The sequence below is a fragment of the Linepithema humile genome, chromosome 3 (genome assembly GCF_040581485.1).
Source record: "Linepithema humile isolate Giens D197 chromosome 3, Lhum_UNIL_v1.0, whole genome shotgun sequence".
In the NCBI taxonomy this organism is placed as follows: Eukaryota; Metazoa; Arthropoda; class Insecta; order Hymenoptera; family Formicidae; genus Linepithema; species Linepithema humile.
Window position 1 is genome coordinate 4,509,992 of NC_090130.1, and position 14,271 is coordinate 4,524,262.

The 14,271-nt window shown below is 33.1% G+C and overlaps 2 protein-coding genes and 1 long non-coding RNA gene across 3 annotated transcripts; 2 read left to right on the forward strand and 1 right to left on the reverse strand.

The window, feature by feature from the left end:
- The first annotated feature begins 1,813 nt into the window (after positions 1-1,813).
- Positions 1,814-2,685, forward strand: Dad1 (dolichyl-diphosphooligosaccharide--protein glycosyltransferase subunit). The gene is made up of 2 exons (XM_012374015.2): positions 1,814-2,153; positions 2,401-2,685. Exons 1-2 carry the CDS (start codon positions 1,949-1,951, stop codon positions 2,529-2,531), a joined length of 336 nt encoding a protein of 111 aa, XP_012229438.1. The 5' UTR covers positions 1,814-1,948; the 3' UTR covers positions 2,532-2,685.
- A 659-nt stretch (positions 2,686-3,344) lies between these two features.
- On the reverse strand, positions 3,345-14,106 carry LOC105676500 (E3 ubiquitin-protein ligase AMFR). The gene is made up of 8 exons (XM_012374452.2): positions 13,259-14,106; positions 10,212-10,512; positions 8,344-8,601; positions 7,948-8,103; positions 7,417-7,739; positions 6,875-7,265; positions 6,511-6,752; positions 3,345-6,385 (listed from the first exon to the last, which is right to left on the reverse strand). The coding sequence occupies exons 2-8, from the start codon at positions 10,461-10,463 to the stop codon at positions 6,205-6,207; spliced, it is 1,803 nt and encodes a 600-aa protein (XP_012229875.1). The 5' UTR covers positions 10,464-10,512; positions 13,259-14,106; the 3' UTR covers positions 3,345-6,204.
- Positions 11,453-12,316, forward strand: LOC136998544 (uncharacterized). The gene is made up of 2 exons (XR_010889124.1): positions 11,453-11,763; positions 11,874-12,316. It is a non-coding gene; the product is annotated as an uncharacterized lncRNA (long non-coding RNA).
- Positions 14,107-14,271: the final 165 nt, after the last annotated feature.

Here is a 14,271-nt window from a genome sequence, read left to right on the forward strand (position 1 = left end):
TCGACTTTGAAGACGAGCCGTTTCACGCATGATCGAAATCGCGTCCCCGATAACGGAGTGAGCAGAGCCCCTTTCGCAAGACCGAGTTCTTACTTCATCCTTCCGCACGGCGCAGCTTTCACACAAACCGCACGTTTCCATTCATCTGTCATTTTCTCTCCATCATTTATTCGGAGTGTCGGTCAACCATGCCTTCGATCGAAATGTAGCGAGTCGTGAGATAAAGCGCATTATCTATCTCGAATTAAACTTTTCATTACTTTATCTGAACCGTGTGTCCTAGATATCGCAATTCTTCAATAATTTGATCGTTTTGATTAATTAGATTTTACGAGAGTTTTTATACCGCGCAAAATATAGAAACGATATCAGATGTATAATGATTTATTGATTAGTTATTGGTTTCTTGTGTTATATTTCTTAAAATGGAATTTTTGTAGACTATCTAGAGTTTATTTTGATAATTAAATTGCGTTGTTAAATACTATTGTATTAATACTTATAGAATAAAGTTAATTTAATATCGTAATATTAAATATTATTACGTTAAAATGCTTTTATAACAAATATCTGACTTTAATTTTAACTTTGCATTTAAATCTTTTTTGCTCTGAATTTTAATACGTTGTTCTGAGATTTATGTTTGCTCATTTTTGAATAATGAAAAAGCATTTCTCTCTAGTTGCGTTTAATTTAAAGTCAACACAAAGTAAACTCAACACTTTAAAAATTGGAGCGTGTTTTTTAAAGAAAACTTACTAATAATCTCAAAATTACACGTTTATTAAATGTGAAATTATTAAAATTAAATAGAATTTTAAAAAAAATTTAAAATATTTGAAATTGATATATTTGACAGACATAAAATATGTGTAATAATTACTAAACGTTAACTAGAATTATTTGAAACATTCTACATATTCATTCAAGACAACATTTGTATAACTATGTACATATTTAAACATGCAGATTTAAATGGACATTTATATTTTAGTTTAGTTTAAATCAAATATATTCATTTATTATATATACTTAAGAACTTATAAACGCATTAAAAATCTTATAACATTTTTGAAATAAAAACCGATAATGTGTAGACTCAAGTCAAACAGTCTCTTAACTTAACAATCATTATTTTTCAAAAATCTCTTTATAAATAAAATAATTTTAATAATAAATAAATGTTAATAAATAGACAAAAAACGCGGTTTTTAAATTAGTAAAAATTATACATTTAAAGCTTTGAATATAAATTTTAGATTTATAGAAAATTAAAACATGAATAATTAAAAAAAATTATGTATATTATTATTGATAATATAAATATTTAATTTTATTTATCATTTGATGATACTTTCATTATGTTTGCAAATTTGCTACAGAGAGCAGTACTTGACAGCCTATCACTTATGCTTATCACTTATGCTTACAAATTATTCTTTGTCATTCTTTCGTATAATCTTTAATGTAGAGGTATCTTGTTTCATATGTACAAATTGTATAATTCTTATATTGAAGTAGCTAAACAGAAATATACTTTTTTTATTTCTTTTTTGGCTCAAAGTTGATAACCCTTGCGCATTTTATTAACATAAGTACTATAATCGTAAAAGAAAATTTATAATTCTGTTGGATTAATAAAAAGAGATTTAACTATTTAACTATTTAAGATGTCTAACTAAAATAGCATTTAGAACTCCGCAGGATTGAAATGGATTGAAACTCATTTGTATCGACTGGCAAATGACGTACATCTTTAGTTCACCTTTTTCGAACTATCAGACAGCGTTACTGTCGGAGACTTCACGCTTGATACTCCGTTTGACGATCTTGTTTAATACTGTTCCGTGTTTTTACGTGTCACCGGTACTTGCCACGCGTGTATTTACGTGAGGAAATTTTCAAAGATTTTTTTCTCCTAACAGAGAGTGCACGAAGATTAACGAATATGGCGGCATTAGCAGTATTATATAAATTTTGGTTGGAATACACAAAAAATACACCCAAGAAACTCAAGATTATTGATGCATACTTGTTGTATGTCTTCTTGACGGGTGTTACCCAATTTGTATATTGTTGTCTTGTCGGCACCTTTCCCTTCAACAGTTTTCTCAGCGGTTTCATATCCTGTGTATCCTGTTTCATTCTAGGAGGTAATAATAATATTACTTACATTTGCAGCACTCTATTTACTCATCATTTGTCTGCAGCTGACAAATTTGAAATTTCTTGGCATATTGATAACAAATACATTTACAGGAGTATTTTCTTATTTTGTTTATTATATAAAGAATAATATGAATCTAAGTACATTATCTTATGCATAGAGTATTTATGAAGATTTATCTTTTTATATGTTTGTAAACAGATCATCTAATATAGTTGTATATTTTGTTTCAGTTTGTCTTCGATTGCAAGTTAACCCACAAAATAAAAGTCAGTTTCATGGCATAAGTCCAGAAAGAGGATTTGCGGACTTTATTTTTGCACATATTATTCTACATATTGTTATTATGAACTTTATTGGTTGAAGTACATGGCTACGATGAAATAATTAAGACGAATCAACATTACATACCATTTTAGAGAGTAAATTATTTCTGATACATAATGCTACGCTTTTGTATTTGCGATTGTGAATCATGACTCATAATCAGTGAATAAAATTTATGAAAATAGTTACAATTATGTTTTATCTTGCTTCTCATTTTTAACGGAGGAATGCGATAATGTGAAATTATTAAAGATTTTTAATCTCTTGCTCATTAATATAAATGATTAAATTTATATACTATTGGGACATATGTATATGTATAAACAAAAATGTAACAAATGCTTATAAAAATGTTTTAATTTTTTAATTGTTGTTAATGTCATTATCGACGAATAGTGGACTATTCCTCATTTATGTTTGTGGACTATTTCTCATTATTGTTCTGTGATAATAAAAATCATTATTTACATATTACTTCATGTTTCTTATAGGTCTCGACATACATTAATTTTCATTTATTGCAAAAATACTCTGTATTACATCCATAAAGTAATGGTTTTTTTCACAAGTTTTATGAGGTAATAATGACAGATTGGATGTCATTCACGATTAGTAGAACTAACAGTTAATGCAATTGTTCCTTTTTTTAAGATAAAATATAAATTTTATTTTTTTATGAAACTTACCACAAGCTTTTGATTTAATTTGTCATGTTAATGGAAATTATTATTTTGACATATTAGAATAATTATAAAAAAATGTTTTATTAATCTGTACACACAAATTGGCTTGTGAACTATATAAAATTATGTAGGAATTTTATATAGTTTGGGAGAATAAGTAAACGATATAACTACAACAATCTATAATACATTTTATTTATATTACTGGTTGTACAATTCCAAATAGGGGATAGATATTATATTACTATGATAGAAGAGAAACAGGACACCTCATGCTCATATTTACAAAGGTCCTAAGGAAAAACTTATACTATGAAAGGTATAGCTTCAAGAGATTTAGAAAAGCATTATTATACTGTTTTTAACACGCTAAACAAACGGGATATTATCTCAGAAACAATATAATTTAAAGCTCTTTCATTTATGAAAATACTCATTTTTATACACACATATGTTATTTACACACATAGGCAATTAACGAGGATTAAGATAAATTTAATTTTTTTGTTTCAATATATATAAACGCTAGATTTTTCTATAAAACAAAAAAAGTAATTTAAATATTTCGAAGTATAACTATGATTAACACAATATTATAAGAGAGTTATAATAGAAATAGTAAATTTCGTATGTGGAGACATGCCATATGCAGAAGATCGCCTGAAATGAATATTGCCTTACAATGGTTTATCACTTATTTCCTATTTATGCGCAACTTAAAAGTCGATCAAATAAATAGCTTGATGAATGTTGAATAAAGTTTTAGCACAGCGATGGATGTCGGTGTCGTTACTGAAATAGGTTCTCGTCATCTGTTAGATGCGGACATTTGCATGAATCTAATTCTTTTACAATGTATGAATATCATACAAATATACAGGGTGTCTCACATTATGATCGCAAGTTGTGGGTTGGGAATACCCTGTACATATTTATCTGCAAATATATACGAGTACATATATGTAGTGTGGTGTGGTGTGGTGTGGTGTGGTGTGGTGTGGTGTGGTGTGGTGTGGTGTGGTGTGGTGTGGTGTCGTGTGTGTGTATGTGTGTAAATATAAGTAAACGTATCAAATTTTATCACATAATCAAGCTAGGAAGCTGTATTGTTATTACTAACAAAATACATAAGTTGTATTATTATGAAAATAAATAAAATGGACCATTAAAATATAAAAATATACTTCATCAAACTTATTAGGATTTAGATTAAATAATATGGTATGTATAAATAGGTTAATAATTAAGAGTAACTACATGTCCAAGTATAATAAGAATTTACTCATAATTAGAGCCCGGAAGTTCGTGAGGTTTTACAATAGATTTTCTCAGAGACCAATCACTTCATTTAACATATCTCTCTTTTTTTTGTGATTAATGTTATTTATACAAGACAATATAATTTTAACTGAACATAGCATGTGATGGATATCATATCGCAAAAAATAACGATTAAAATAGATATAATTTTTATTTTTTATTCTAATATTATAAATATGCAATAAAGGATTTTGTATCGATTGGTTACGTTTTGCTCATACATCAATAAACACAAAGATTATTATCGCATATCTAATATTCAGAACTCTATGAAACTATATTAACTTTAATATTCGATATTATATATTAAATGTTCTGAGAAGATTCATTTCTAAATCTCACAAACTTCCAAACCCGCTCGTTACATACGAAACTGTGTTCTATACAAGATTTACAACTTGTTACTATAATTTTCGCGTTTGTGCGAAACAAGTTTATTTTTTTTTATTTTTTTTTTTTTTTTTTTTTTTTACAAGATACAATCAGCAATCTAAGATTCAAATGTAGCAACTAAACATGTACCTTAACATAAAAAAACAGATACAATTCTGAAACATAAATATATCTATGTTTTGTCCGAAATATTTGACAGATTAAAAAACTTTCTATTTTAGTTTATTTTTTTGTAATGGAATATATTCATAATGAAATATGAAAAATATCTCAGAAATCCAACTTGATTGAACATTATACAAATATGTTCTTATATACCAGAATGTATCTTTAGAATGGCTGCGTTGCATCGCGGAACCAAAAATCTTACATTTTATATTTTTCTTACGGATGAATCATTGATCACTGCGTGTTACAAGTCAATATATATATATTTTTTTACTCGTGCAATTCTTTCTTTTACTTTTTCAGCTATTAAAGCTCTGATGAGCATAAATGGATCTATGCTCATTGAATTGGCACGTTGTCACTTCTCAATTCATTTATGGCACTAAATATGTTAAGTTAAAAGAAGCACCGAATACATTCTTAAATTAATTTTGGTATAAATATTACAGTCAGAATACTCCGATCTATTTAAAAATCGTCAATTTCAGAGATCGTTTCACGGTCATCATTTTTCAAATCACATAAGATATCGTAGAGAAATAAAATGCTCTAAAATAAATATTCTAATTTACTTGTAAAGTAGGTGACAATGCAATTTATAGATTTTATCAAAGTCCGATGTAATTAATTTGTATCCTCAAATAATGAATTTTCCAAAGCGCATATATTACACCACTGTAGGCATTTCATAAGTTTTATTACCGGCATGATATTTAAGTAAGATTGCATAAAAATCTTAACTCCATCTTCGACTATCATCTAGTCGACTCATTGTAGCTCTCATTCTATTCTATGGCATTGAGTGATTGGCTCAATATGCTAATAATCGATCATGAGTATATCGTTTCACAACCTCTCGATAATCTTAGCAAAGTTATCGCGTCTAATCTCTCGACTATGATCTCAATTTGTCGTTACCAATTACGAGCACTAACTGTTAAATACACAAAGAGATCTCTCGGATATGCTCTTGCTGTATTTAATGATCAGTCATCAGCAAAGAGTACATACGTTGCCCGCGATCTTATCTTGTATTCGGAAAAAAAACACAAAAAAAAATACGCAACTCACCAACGACAGCACAGCTATGAAGCTCTGCGATCTATATTCGAAATCATATCAACAGGTCTGACTTCTGCTTTACATCTAGGATGTAATCTGTTCCGTGTTCTGCAAATTTGCCGAATCAATCTCGGTTTTACGATACTTCTCTAAATACCTTCTGCGTGCTGTTAATCGCATATGCTCTTTTCGCCGTTGGAGTATGAGTTCTCTTTCGGCAGATGATTTCGAGAAACGCCCACCAAGACTCGAGGGCTCTTCTCCGCTGCACAAAAATATATTAAACGAGATGATTAAGGATGTCCTAGATTACTATACAGTACGGATTGTTTACACAAACAATAATGAAATTATACTATCGCACATTCTTAATTCTTTATATTTCGTTACCTGTCGGCAAATGGGATATCAAATCTGGGATCTGGCGAATTTTGGATCGAAGAACTGGGCATAATGTTCATCATGGTCGTTTGCGTTTGCGGGACGGACTCTGCTTGTGGTTCTTCGATCAAGTGGTGTGGTATAGTTAATACTCCGTCGAGTATATTCTCCACTGTCCACTCGACTGACCGGGTCATTCTAAGATCTTCCAAAATCACATTGCGAGGATAATGAGGAAAAAGTTGCTGAACCTGAAAGAGCATTTTTATTATTGGTTATTTTGCCTACAACTCACAAACACATTTCTTTATAAGTCAAAATAAGAAGCAATTTTTTGTTACATAAAACTTTAAATTTATATTTTATGAATTACCTGTCTCGCCATAGCATCCATTTGAGAATTAGTGTGTGCCAATGTGGAGATGTTTCCGCGCAATCTGTTGTGCGAGACCTCGACGGAAAAGCTGGGCAACCAAGACACATATCTCGATCCATCGAGAAAGAGGAAGAAATGATTACCATTTCTTCTCGTGGGAGTCTGTGGTTCCGGTGGCATCTCCGGAGTGCTCTCTCTATGATTCGCTTGCATACTCAAGGCCAATCGGCAAGTGGGACAGGACGTGTCCTGTTCTAACCAGGATTGCAAGCACGAATTATGGAACAAGTGCGCGCATGGCAATTTACGAGCGCTTTCCATCTTCTCCCAGCATATCGCGCAGTTATCAGAGTTCTCCGCTAACTCATCTTGCGATGCCATTGGATAACTAAAAAAAAAAAAAAAAACGGGGATAGATTAGTGGCATGCATATACGTGTATACGTACGATAAATTGCATTGTTCGTAAATTTGTAATTTTTGAATTTGCTTTTGTATAAAATTTTATATCAACGTCATGATAAAATACATATTATGTACTTTTGCTCCATATGATTTAGTACGGCTAAATAGTTCCTATGCTTCGTGATTCTCCGTTGTATCTCATAGAACAGGTATCTCAGTTGCATGCAAATCACTAGCGATGCCATACTCAGAAAGATGTTACTCCACAGAAGCATGTGAACGTGATGAAGAAAGTCGACCGCCAGCACAATCAATTCTGAAGTCAAATCCGTGTAGTAGGTCAAGGGACCGCGTTTGTCCCAAGAGCGTTGCGCCGAAGTGCCGGCGCCACGCGTATCATATAGATGAATCACGTAGCGTAGCATGACATGGATCGTACGCACTGCGAGCAAGATGCACTGTGGAAACAATTTATTATTAAAAATGAGATTAAAATCAATTAAATGTGAGGTAATCCATAACAAACTTTCGATTCGTATGTTTCAATCATATTTTAATAGAATTTTAAATTTATTTTTGTGAAATCTCAATTTAAAATACGTGTTACGTGTAAATACGTGATAAATCGTATAAGGAATATCGAAATATAACTGGTGTACGCCTTACCTCAGCTGCCATAAAAGCGAAGGTATTGAAAGATATGAAGAAGAAGGCTGCAGCGGTGCATAATAAAAGCATGAAGGAAGATAGCGCAAGAATTGCCGCCAACAATCCGAGAAGCCGTGCGTGACTCCATCCTGGTGTGGTGGGCGAAAAGGACAGCTACAATCCAACAATAATATACGTTATATACATCGCTACGCATCGCAATATCTTGTCGATCGTTTTGATTTTTAATATATCTCTGACGAAGAAATTATTTCAAAGCAAATATTTTCTAATTCTAAACTAATATTTATAAAGTGTAAAAACTGTGAGATATGTCTCTCTGATTTTGCTTTAACGTTGCCGGCTAAATCTTTTTTTATGCATATACATCTTTTTGCTCTTCGTTATGCTTACATATTCAAATCGATCCTTGCAGAGTTGGCTGAGGAGGCTGAGAAAACCGAGCGCCGTGAACCATGCCCACCAGAGCACCACTTCGTCCATGTATTGTACGTTTAAAACGCCAAAAACGAAAATGAATTTGTAGAAGACAAAATTCCAAAATTTGTCCTTAAGATGTTGCCTCTCCGAAGCACGTAGCTCACCAAATACGAGCTTCTGGATGGATTTGCCGAGAAGAATCAACACGCAGTAAGCCATGTTGATTAAAGTCTGTAAATGAAGAAAAAAATAATGCTAATGATTATGAATTGACATCTTGTGTTTTTATATATTTTTCATAAAAAAGCTATAAAGCTTGATGTAATGCTATAATGTTAAGAAAATTATGCATGCTGAAAAATTATCATAAATTACCATAAGCATATCGACTCTCTACTAAACTTGTTTAAAATCAGCGAAACATAAAGTATATTAAGGAACACGGAATCTAAATTTCGCTATAAAATTTACTTTCACTTTGTTAAAAATTTGCGCATAATTGCGATCTTTAATTACGTGTTGGAAAATATTTTAAATCCATTAATTAAAATAATAAAAATTAATTTAATTCAAAATTTTTAATTTGATCAAACTAAATATGAATCCATGATCTTGCTGTGTTTAATCTTTTTTAAATTTTTATATGCAAAACAGAATAAAATTAAAATGTTTTTCGACATGTGTATCCTACAAGGTGACAAATAGTCGAAATAAGTATTGTTTAATGACTGCCAAATGGTAGAAAGGCCATTTAATTTTAGACTCAAGTATTCTCCGTTTCAATGTCCGGCCAAATATTTCGAAATATACGCGGATGCAATTCGAGGCGCAAATCGCTGAGAAATCCTGATATCAGATCGAGATACGAAGTCAGAATGACAGAGATAAAAAGCTATGATAAGATTATATAAACCGTTTGATTATTCCTATACATACGAACTTTCTACTATTTGATAATTCATATAACGCGGTCATAAAAACAAGTTTCGCGTATAAGTTTCCCAGTGCTACGCAAATCAGCTGAGGATGTATTATGCGTTCGAAAGGAACAATAGGTAGCGTAATCACGCGATAGTTGCGTAGTCGCAGACTACTCTCATAACAGAACACGTAATGTCATAATATAGGCGATGAAAGTAGCGCGTTCGAGAACTGCCGGCCGTAACAGCCGGCAGACATCGATTTTCTTCTCAAAGAAAAATCTACGGCCTGTAAAGGTGTCGTGAACGGGACCACTTATTTTATTTAGATCGGTCGCGATCGAAAGTTTACGTCAACATTAAGACCAGGTTGTTCTTAGATATTGCATAAATCCTCGCTCATCGTTAGTGTTCGCTTTAGCTAGCGTATTACATTTATCATATCATTACAAACGAGAAACTAGAATGCACAAAGTATTTTATACAATACCGTTTTATATATAAATTATATAATTATTATATAATTATATTTTATATAATTATTATATAAATTATTTTCTATAATAATTATATTTTATATAATTATTATATAAATTATTTTCTATAATAATTATATTTTATATAATTATTATATAAATTATTTTCTATATTTACAATATATAATAGAAAATTGTGCAATTTAATGAAACTTTCAAGATTAATAAAAAAAAGATTTAAAAAAGATTTTTAAAAATATCAGATAAATGTTACTGAAGTTAAAATTTACATATTCTCTAAAACTCGTGGTTATCAAACAATTTAAAAAAAATGCGATGCAATTGAAAGAATAAAATGATTAATCTGTGAACATTTTTTGCACGTGCATATTTCTGAATCTGAACTTTGAATAAACATCGTTTATTTAACTGTGAATAAACATACCCAGATGCAGACGGGTTCGTCCACCATGCATTCTACGAGTTCTTTGAGATGCGTGCCAAAACTTCTCGGATCGGTGTCGTCTCCGGTTATAGCGTTGGCGCCCACATCGACGTGTGTGTGATTCGTTCTCCAAGCAGGATCCTTGATTATTTGAGTGGCATAGTATATGGAGCACGACAGTATGGCGAAGCTTATGGTGGTGTACACCCGAAGGTTCGGGACCGGCAAGCGGTCTAAAAACTCCATCGGCATGATTGGAAGAATTTTGAAGTCTTTTTTGTCGCTGAAGCACTTTCTAAATCTGCAATCATAATTAATTTTATACCGAATCGTTTTCGAGTTCAAAAATTAATTTTTTTATGGATTTCGTATCCTCACTTGTGATTGGTTAAAGAAGTAGGCTATAATTTAGTTTTTAAATTACCTTGATTTTAAACACATCTGTTTATCAAAAAGCGAGTTAAACCAGTAAAACAAGTTTTTCGCATTTGGCATTCGCAGTGAAGGCCATTTAATTTTTGCTAGGGACAATTTAAAAATATTTTCCTTGAAAACACGTTTATTCAGGTGAATAATTAGCAGAATAATTACATCATAAACATTTGTACGTGACACGCGACCGAGAATGATGTATGTAAAAAAGATAAACTTCAATAATGTAAAATTATTTTTATTGAAAATTTCATATTTTCGAAATTTGTCTATAGTTCGCAATTCTCAAGATTTTTTCTATGATATTAATTTTCTTATAAATAGACTCTTATTGCCTTATTATCATAATATGTTATTATCTTTAATGATATGCGATTTTTGTATTGTATTGTTATTCAGCGATTTACATTTACAGAAATAATCGTATTTACATTTTGTCGCAAAATAATTCTCAAATGACGAAAAATCTGAAAATATCACATGACGGCTGCTTTCGAAGAAACTTGACGACACTATGCGAAGATTAAAAACACGAATATGTGTTTCGAAGCAATAACGATCGTGACTCAACGCAGACCTATCGCATTACATAGCACCGTGATATCGAATGCGACAAACCCACGTCGCGTTGATATTCTGTATATCGCCACGTAGTGCATATGTTACAACCATGTTACGCCGGCAGTAACGGCAATTCCACGCTCTACATAGTGTCCGGTAAATTGTGAAGCGAGACGAGGAGATAAAAAGATAAAGCGTGTAGAATAAATCGTCTTTTTTCTTCTTTGTGTAGAAAAAAAATCTTACATACAAAAATGATGTGTCTTTTAATTCTTATCTTAAATCTTATTAATTCACGAATCGATTGTTCAAATATTTATGTTACTTTTCCATACGTTAAAAATACACGAAGATGTACGTGTTGCTAATATAATTTAATAAATCTTTCATAACAATCGAAACTTGCCTGCCAACTGTGTAACGCTGAAAATAATCACTGGCCATGTTTGACAGAAAAAATATCGCTGATAAAAATTGTGCGTCATAAATAAATATTCTCGGCTCAAATAAAAACCCCGTTGATTCACATTTGATTAAACCTCGACTAGTCAAGGAAAATGTAAATGCGTACCTTCTTATCTTTTAAAATGCATCAATATGCGCAAAAACAATATAGCACGTCTAAGGTCAATTTTTTGCATTTTGTATTGCAACTATATTCTTTTACAGGTTCTTCGTATCACATAAATTATAATGATCCTACAAATTGCTATCAACTATTTGCATCGTTTTGTATTTCAAATTGACAGCATGTTTATATTCTTGAGCATTAACATAAATAATTATAGATCGTCATTAATATTGCGTGAATAGTACACGTGAGCGTTATTCTAAAACAACTGGAAAGATAAGCAGGAGAGAAGAAGCACATAAATATAATGGGAAAACACTGATGATGCAACATACTACGTTTGAATGCTGTATTTAAACATAATTCGTATGCATTAAAGTAATTATGAAACTTTTCAATCATATTGCGATAACACACACAAAAAAAAAATAAACTCGACGATGCAGACGCATTGAAAGATGTAGAAACGATTAGTTTCTTCGAGATTTTTGTTGTAAAAAGTTGAATTTGAAATGATTAAAAGATCCCTAATTAAAATTAACATCGTCGTTTCTGTATATTTCCCTAAAGTCCTTCAGATTTGAATTTTAGGTCGATCTATTCAAACCGAACGACTCTGAAGGAAAAAGCGACATGCGGAATATTTCGGTGCAATCAGTAGAATATTTTTGTCTCTCCGGATTGGATAAATTTCACGCTATGCGTGGTCCTCGACGATATATGCCAAATATCGATCGACACGTCGCAGATAGAAAGCGCCTTTCACGCGGTAAAGTCGGCAAAAGGGTTAACGCGAATGTGTCGCTTCCTGCAAGGTGGACGAACAGCTGGTACGTGATAATTCGATTCGAAGACACCTGCATCGTACTGGCCTCTTGATGTTTTTTTCTGAGTTGTTTTTTTAACCGCCGAGCCTTTCTTTCCGAGCCGAATATTCAAAACTTATTTTAGAGCCACGTTCTACAGTTGTATTACTGTATTGAAGATAAAACTTGTCATACTTTCAGCGTTTTCTGCATGTATTTTTACGCTAAATTTGAAATGTATGGAATATCTTTCTATCGCTCTTTAGGTTTCGTATAGCTGTGTGTGCGTGTGATTTATGTACCGTTTCAAAAACACAAAACGCTTTCATAAAACTGCTCTCTATTTATAAAGATGGTGTATTTAAGACATTCAGAAAGTTAATCTCTCTCTGATTTTCAACATGGACAAACAAATTTACAGAATTATTTAGGGTCACTCAAAAATCTTCTATGTAAGAAAAAAAAAACTATAAATAAAGATTGAATATAAAAAACTATTATTAGCTTCACCTAACAATACTTGTTGTGTTACACAATACTTATGACAGAAAATCGATGTATTTTGTTGTCAGTATAGTCTTTCGAGGCAGACAGAAAAGAGACGCAAAGTGAAGAAGACGTGAGCGAGCGGACGGCTGCGAAAATGAGATTCAAGGAAAAATTCAAGGAAAACTTACCCCTCTGGCTGATGCCAAGAACACGCTTCCTCAAGCGTGCCGCATAACCAACATCCACCGACGCTGGCGACAATCGTGCTTCTCGCTTGTTATAATCGCCTTTCGTTGATCGCACGCCGCGTCCACTTGTGCACCGGTTACACACAAAAATCCAAAGACACCGGTTCCAGCAAGCCGTACGCGGTAGGAATGAGGAGGAACGGGATTACAGTCACAGGGCGACGCGGGGAGGGGGCGAAGGCAAGAGAGAGAGAAAAAAAGCGAGAGACGCAGAATGTGAAGACCGTGCCGTTCCGAAGAGGGAAAGGAAGGGGTAAGATGAGACCGGGGGGTAGGTGGATGGGTAGGTGGACAGACGACGAGAAAGTGAGGAAGAGAGAGAGAAAGTGAGGAAGAGAGAGAGAAAGAGAGACGGACGTATGGCTTCCGCGGTCTGCTCCTCCTCAAACAGGCGCGGCGTCCCGTGCCCGACACGTGTCGCGTATTTGCGCACGCTACGTGAAAATATCCTTCCGAGGAGTCCGAGGCTGGTCGCGTCGTAACGTCGCCGCTATCGCGGACGTCTACATCGTGGACATGTCACGGGATTCCGACGGAAGACCTCCGAGCCTGATGCAATACAGACGCGCCGCATCGATCAGACACGGCGTACGGCACGAACGCACGATCTCACGTTTCGTCACGACACACCCGCGCTTATAATCTGTGACTGCAGGACATATCACGTTGCAATCGTGACAGACACTACCGATTGCGATGGACACTACGCGCTACCCGAAGCGCTCCCCGACCATATCGACAGTATTAGAAAGAAGACTGAAGCGGCTGATGCTCGCTCGGTAATGTAGCGGCCTAATCGTAGATAACATATGCAGCTAGACGAAGCATTCAGTCTGCAAAGTGAAGTCGGAAGTTAGCGACCAAGAGAAACAGTCAGTTTGTAAGTTTTACTTCTCACTCGCGTACAAAGGTTTATAAATTTTTTTTATTTATTTGCAACGAGTTGGTATTTT

What these genes read in the sequence shown, in the direction of transcription:
- Dad1 (XM_012374015.2), top strand. Translation starts at nt 1,949, where the DNA reads ATGGCGGCATTAGCAGTATTATATAAATTTTGGTTGGAATACACAAAA. An exon ending in ATCCTGTTTCATTCTAGGAG is followed by an intron (nt 2,154 to 2,400) that starts GTAATAATAATA and finishes ATTTTGTTTCAG; the next exon opens with TTTGTCTTCGATTGCAAGTT.
- LOC105676500 (XM_012374452.2), bottom strand. Translation starts at nt 10,463, where the DNA reads ATGCCGATGGAGTTTTTAGACCGCTTGCCGGTCCCGAACCTTCGGGTG. An exon ending in CTAAATCATATGGAGCAAAA is followed by an intron (nt 7,266 to 7,416) that starts GTACATAATATG and finishes TTTTTTTTTTAG; the next exon opens with TTATCCAATGGCATCGCAAG. An exon ending in TGGATGCTATGGCGAGACAG is followed by an intron (nt 6,753 to 6,874) that starts GTAATTCATAAA and finishes ATGCTCTTTCAG; the next exon opens with GTTCAGCAACTTTTTCCTCA.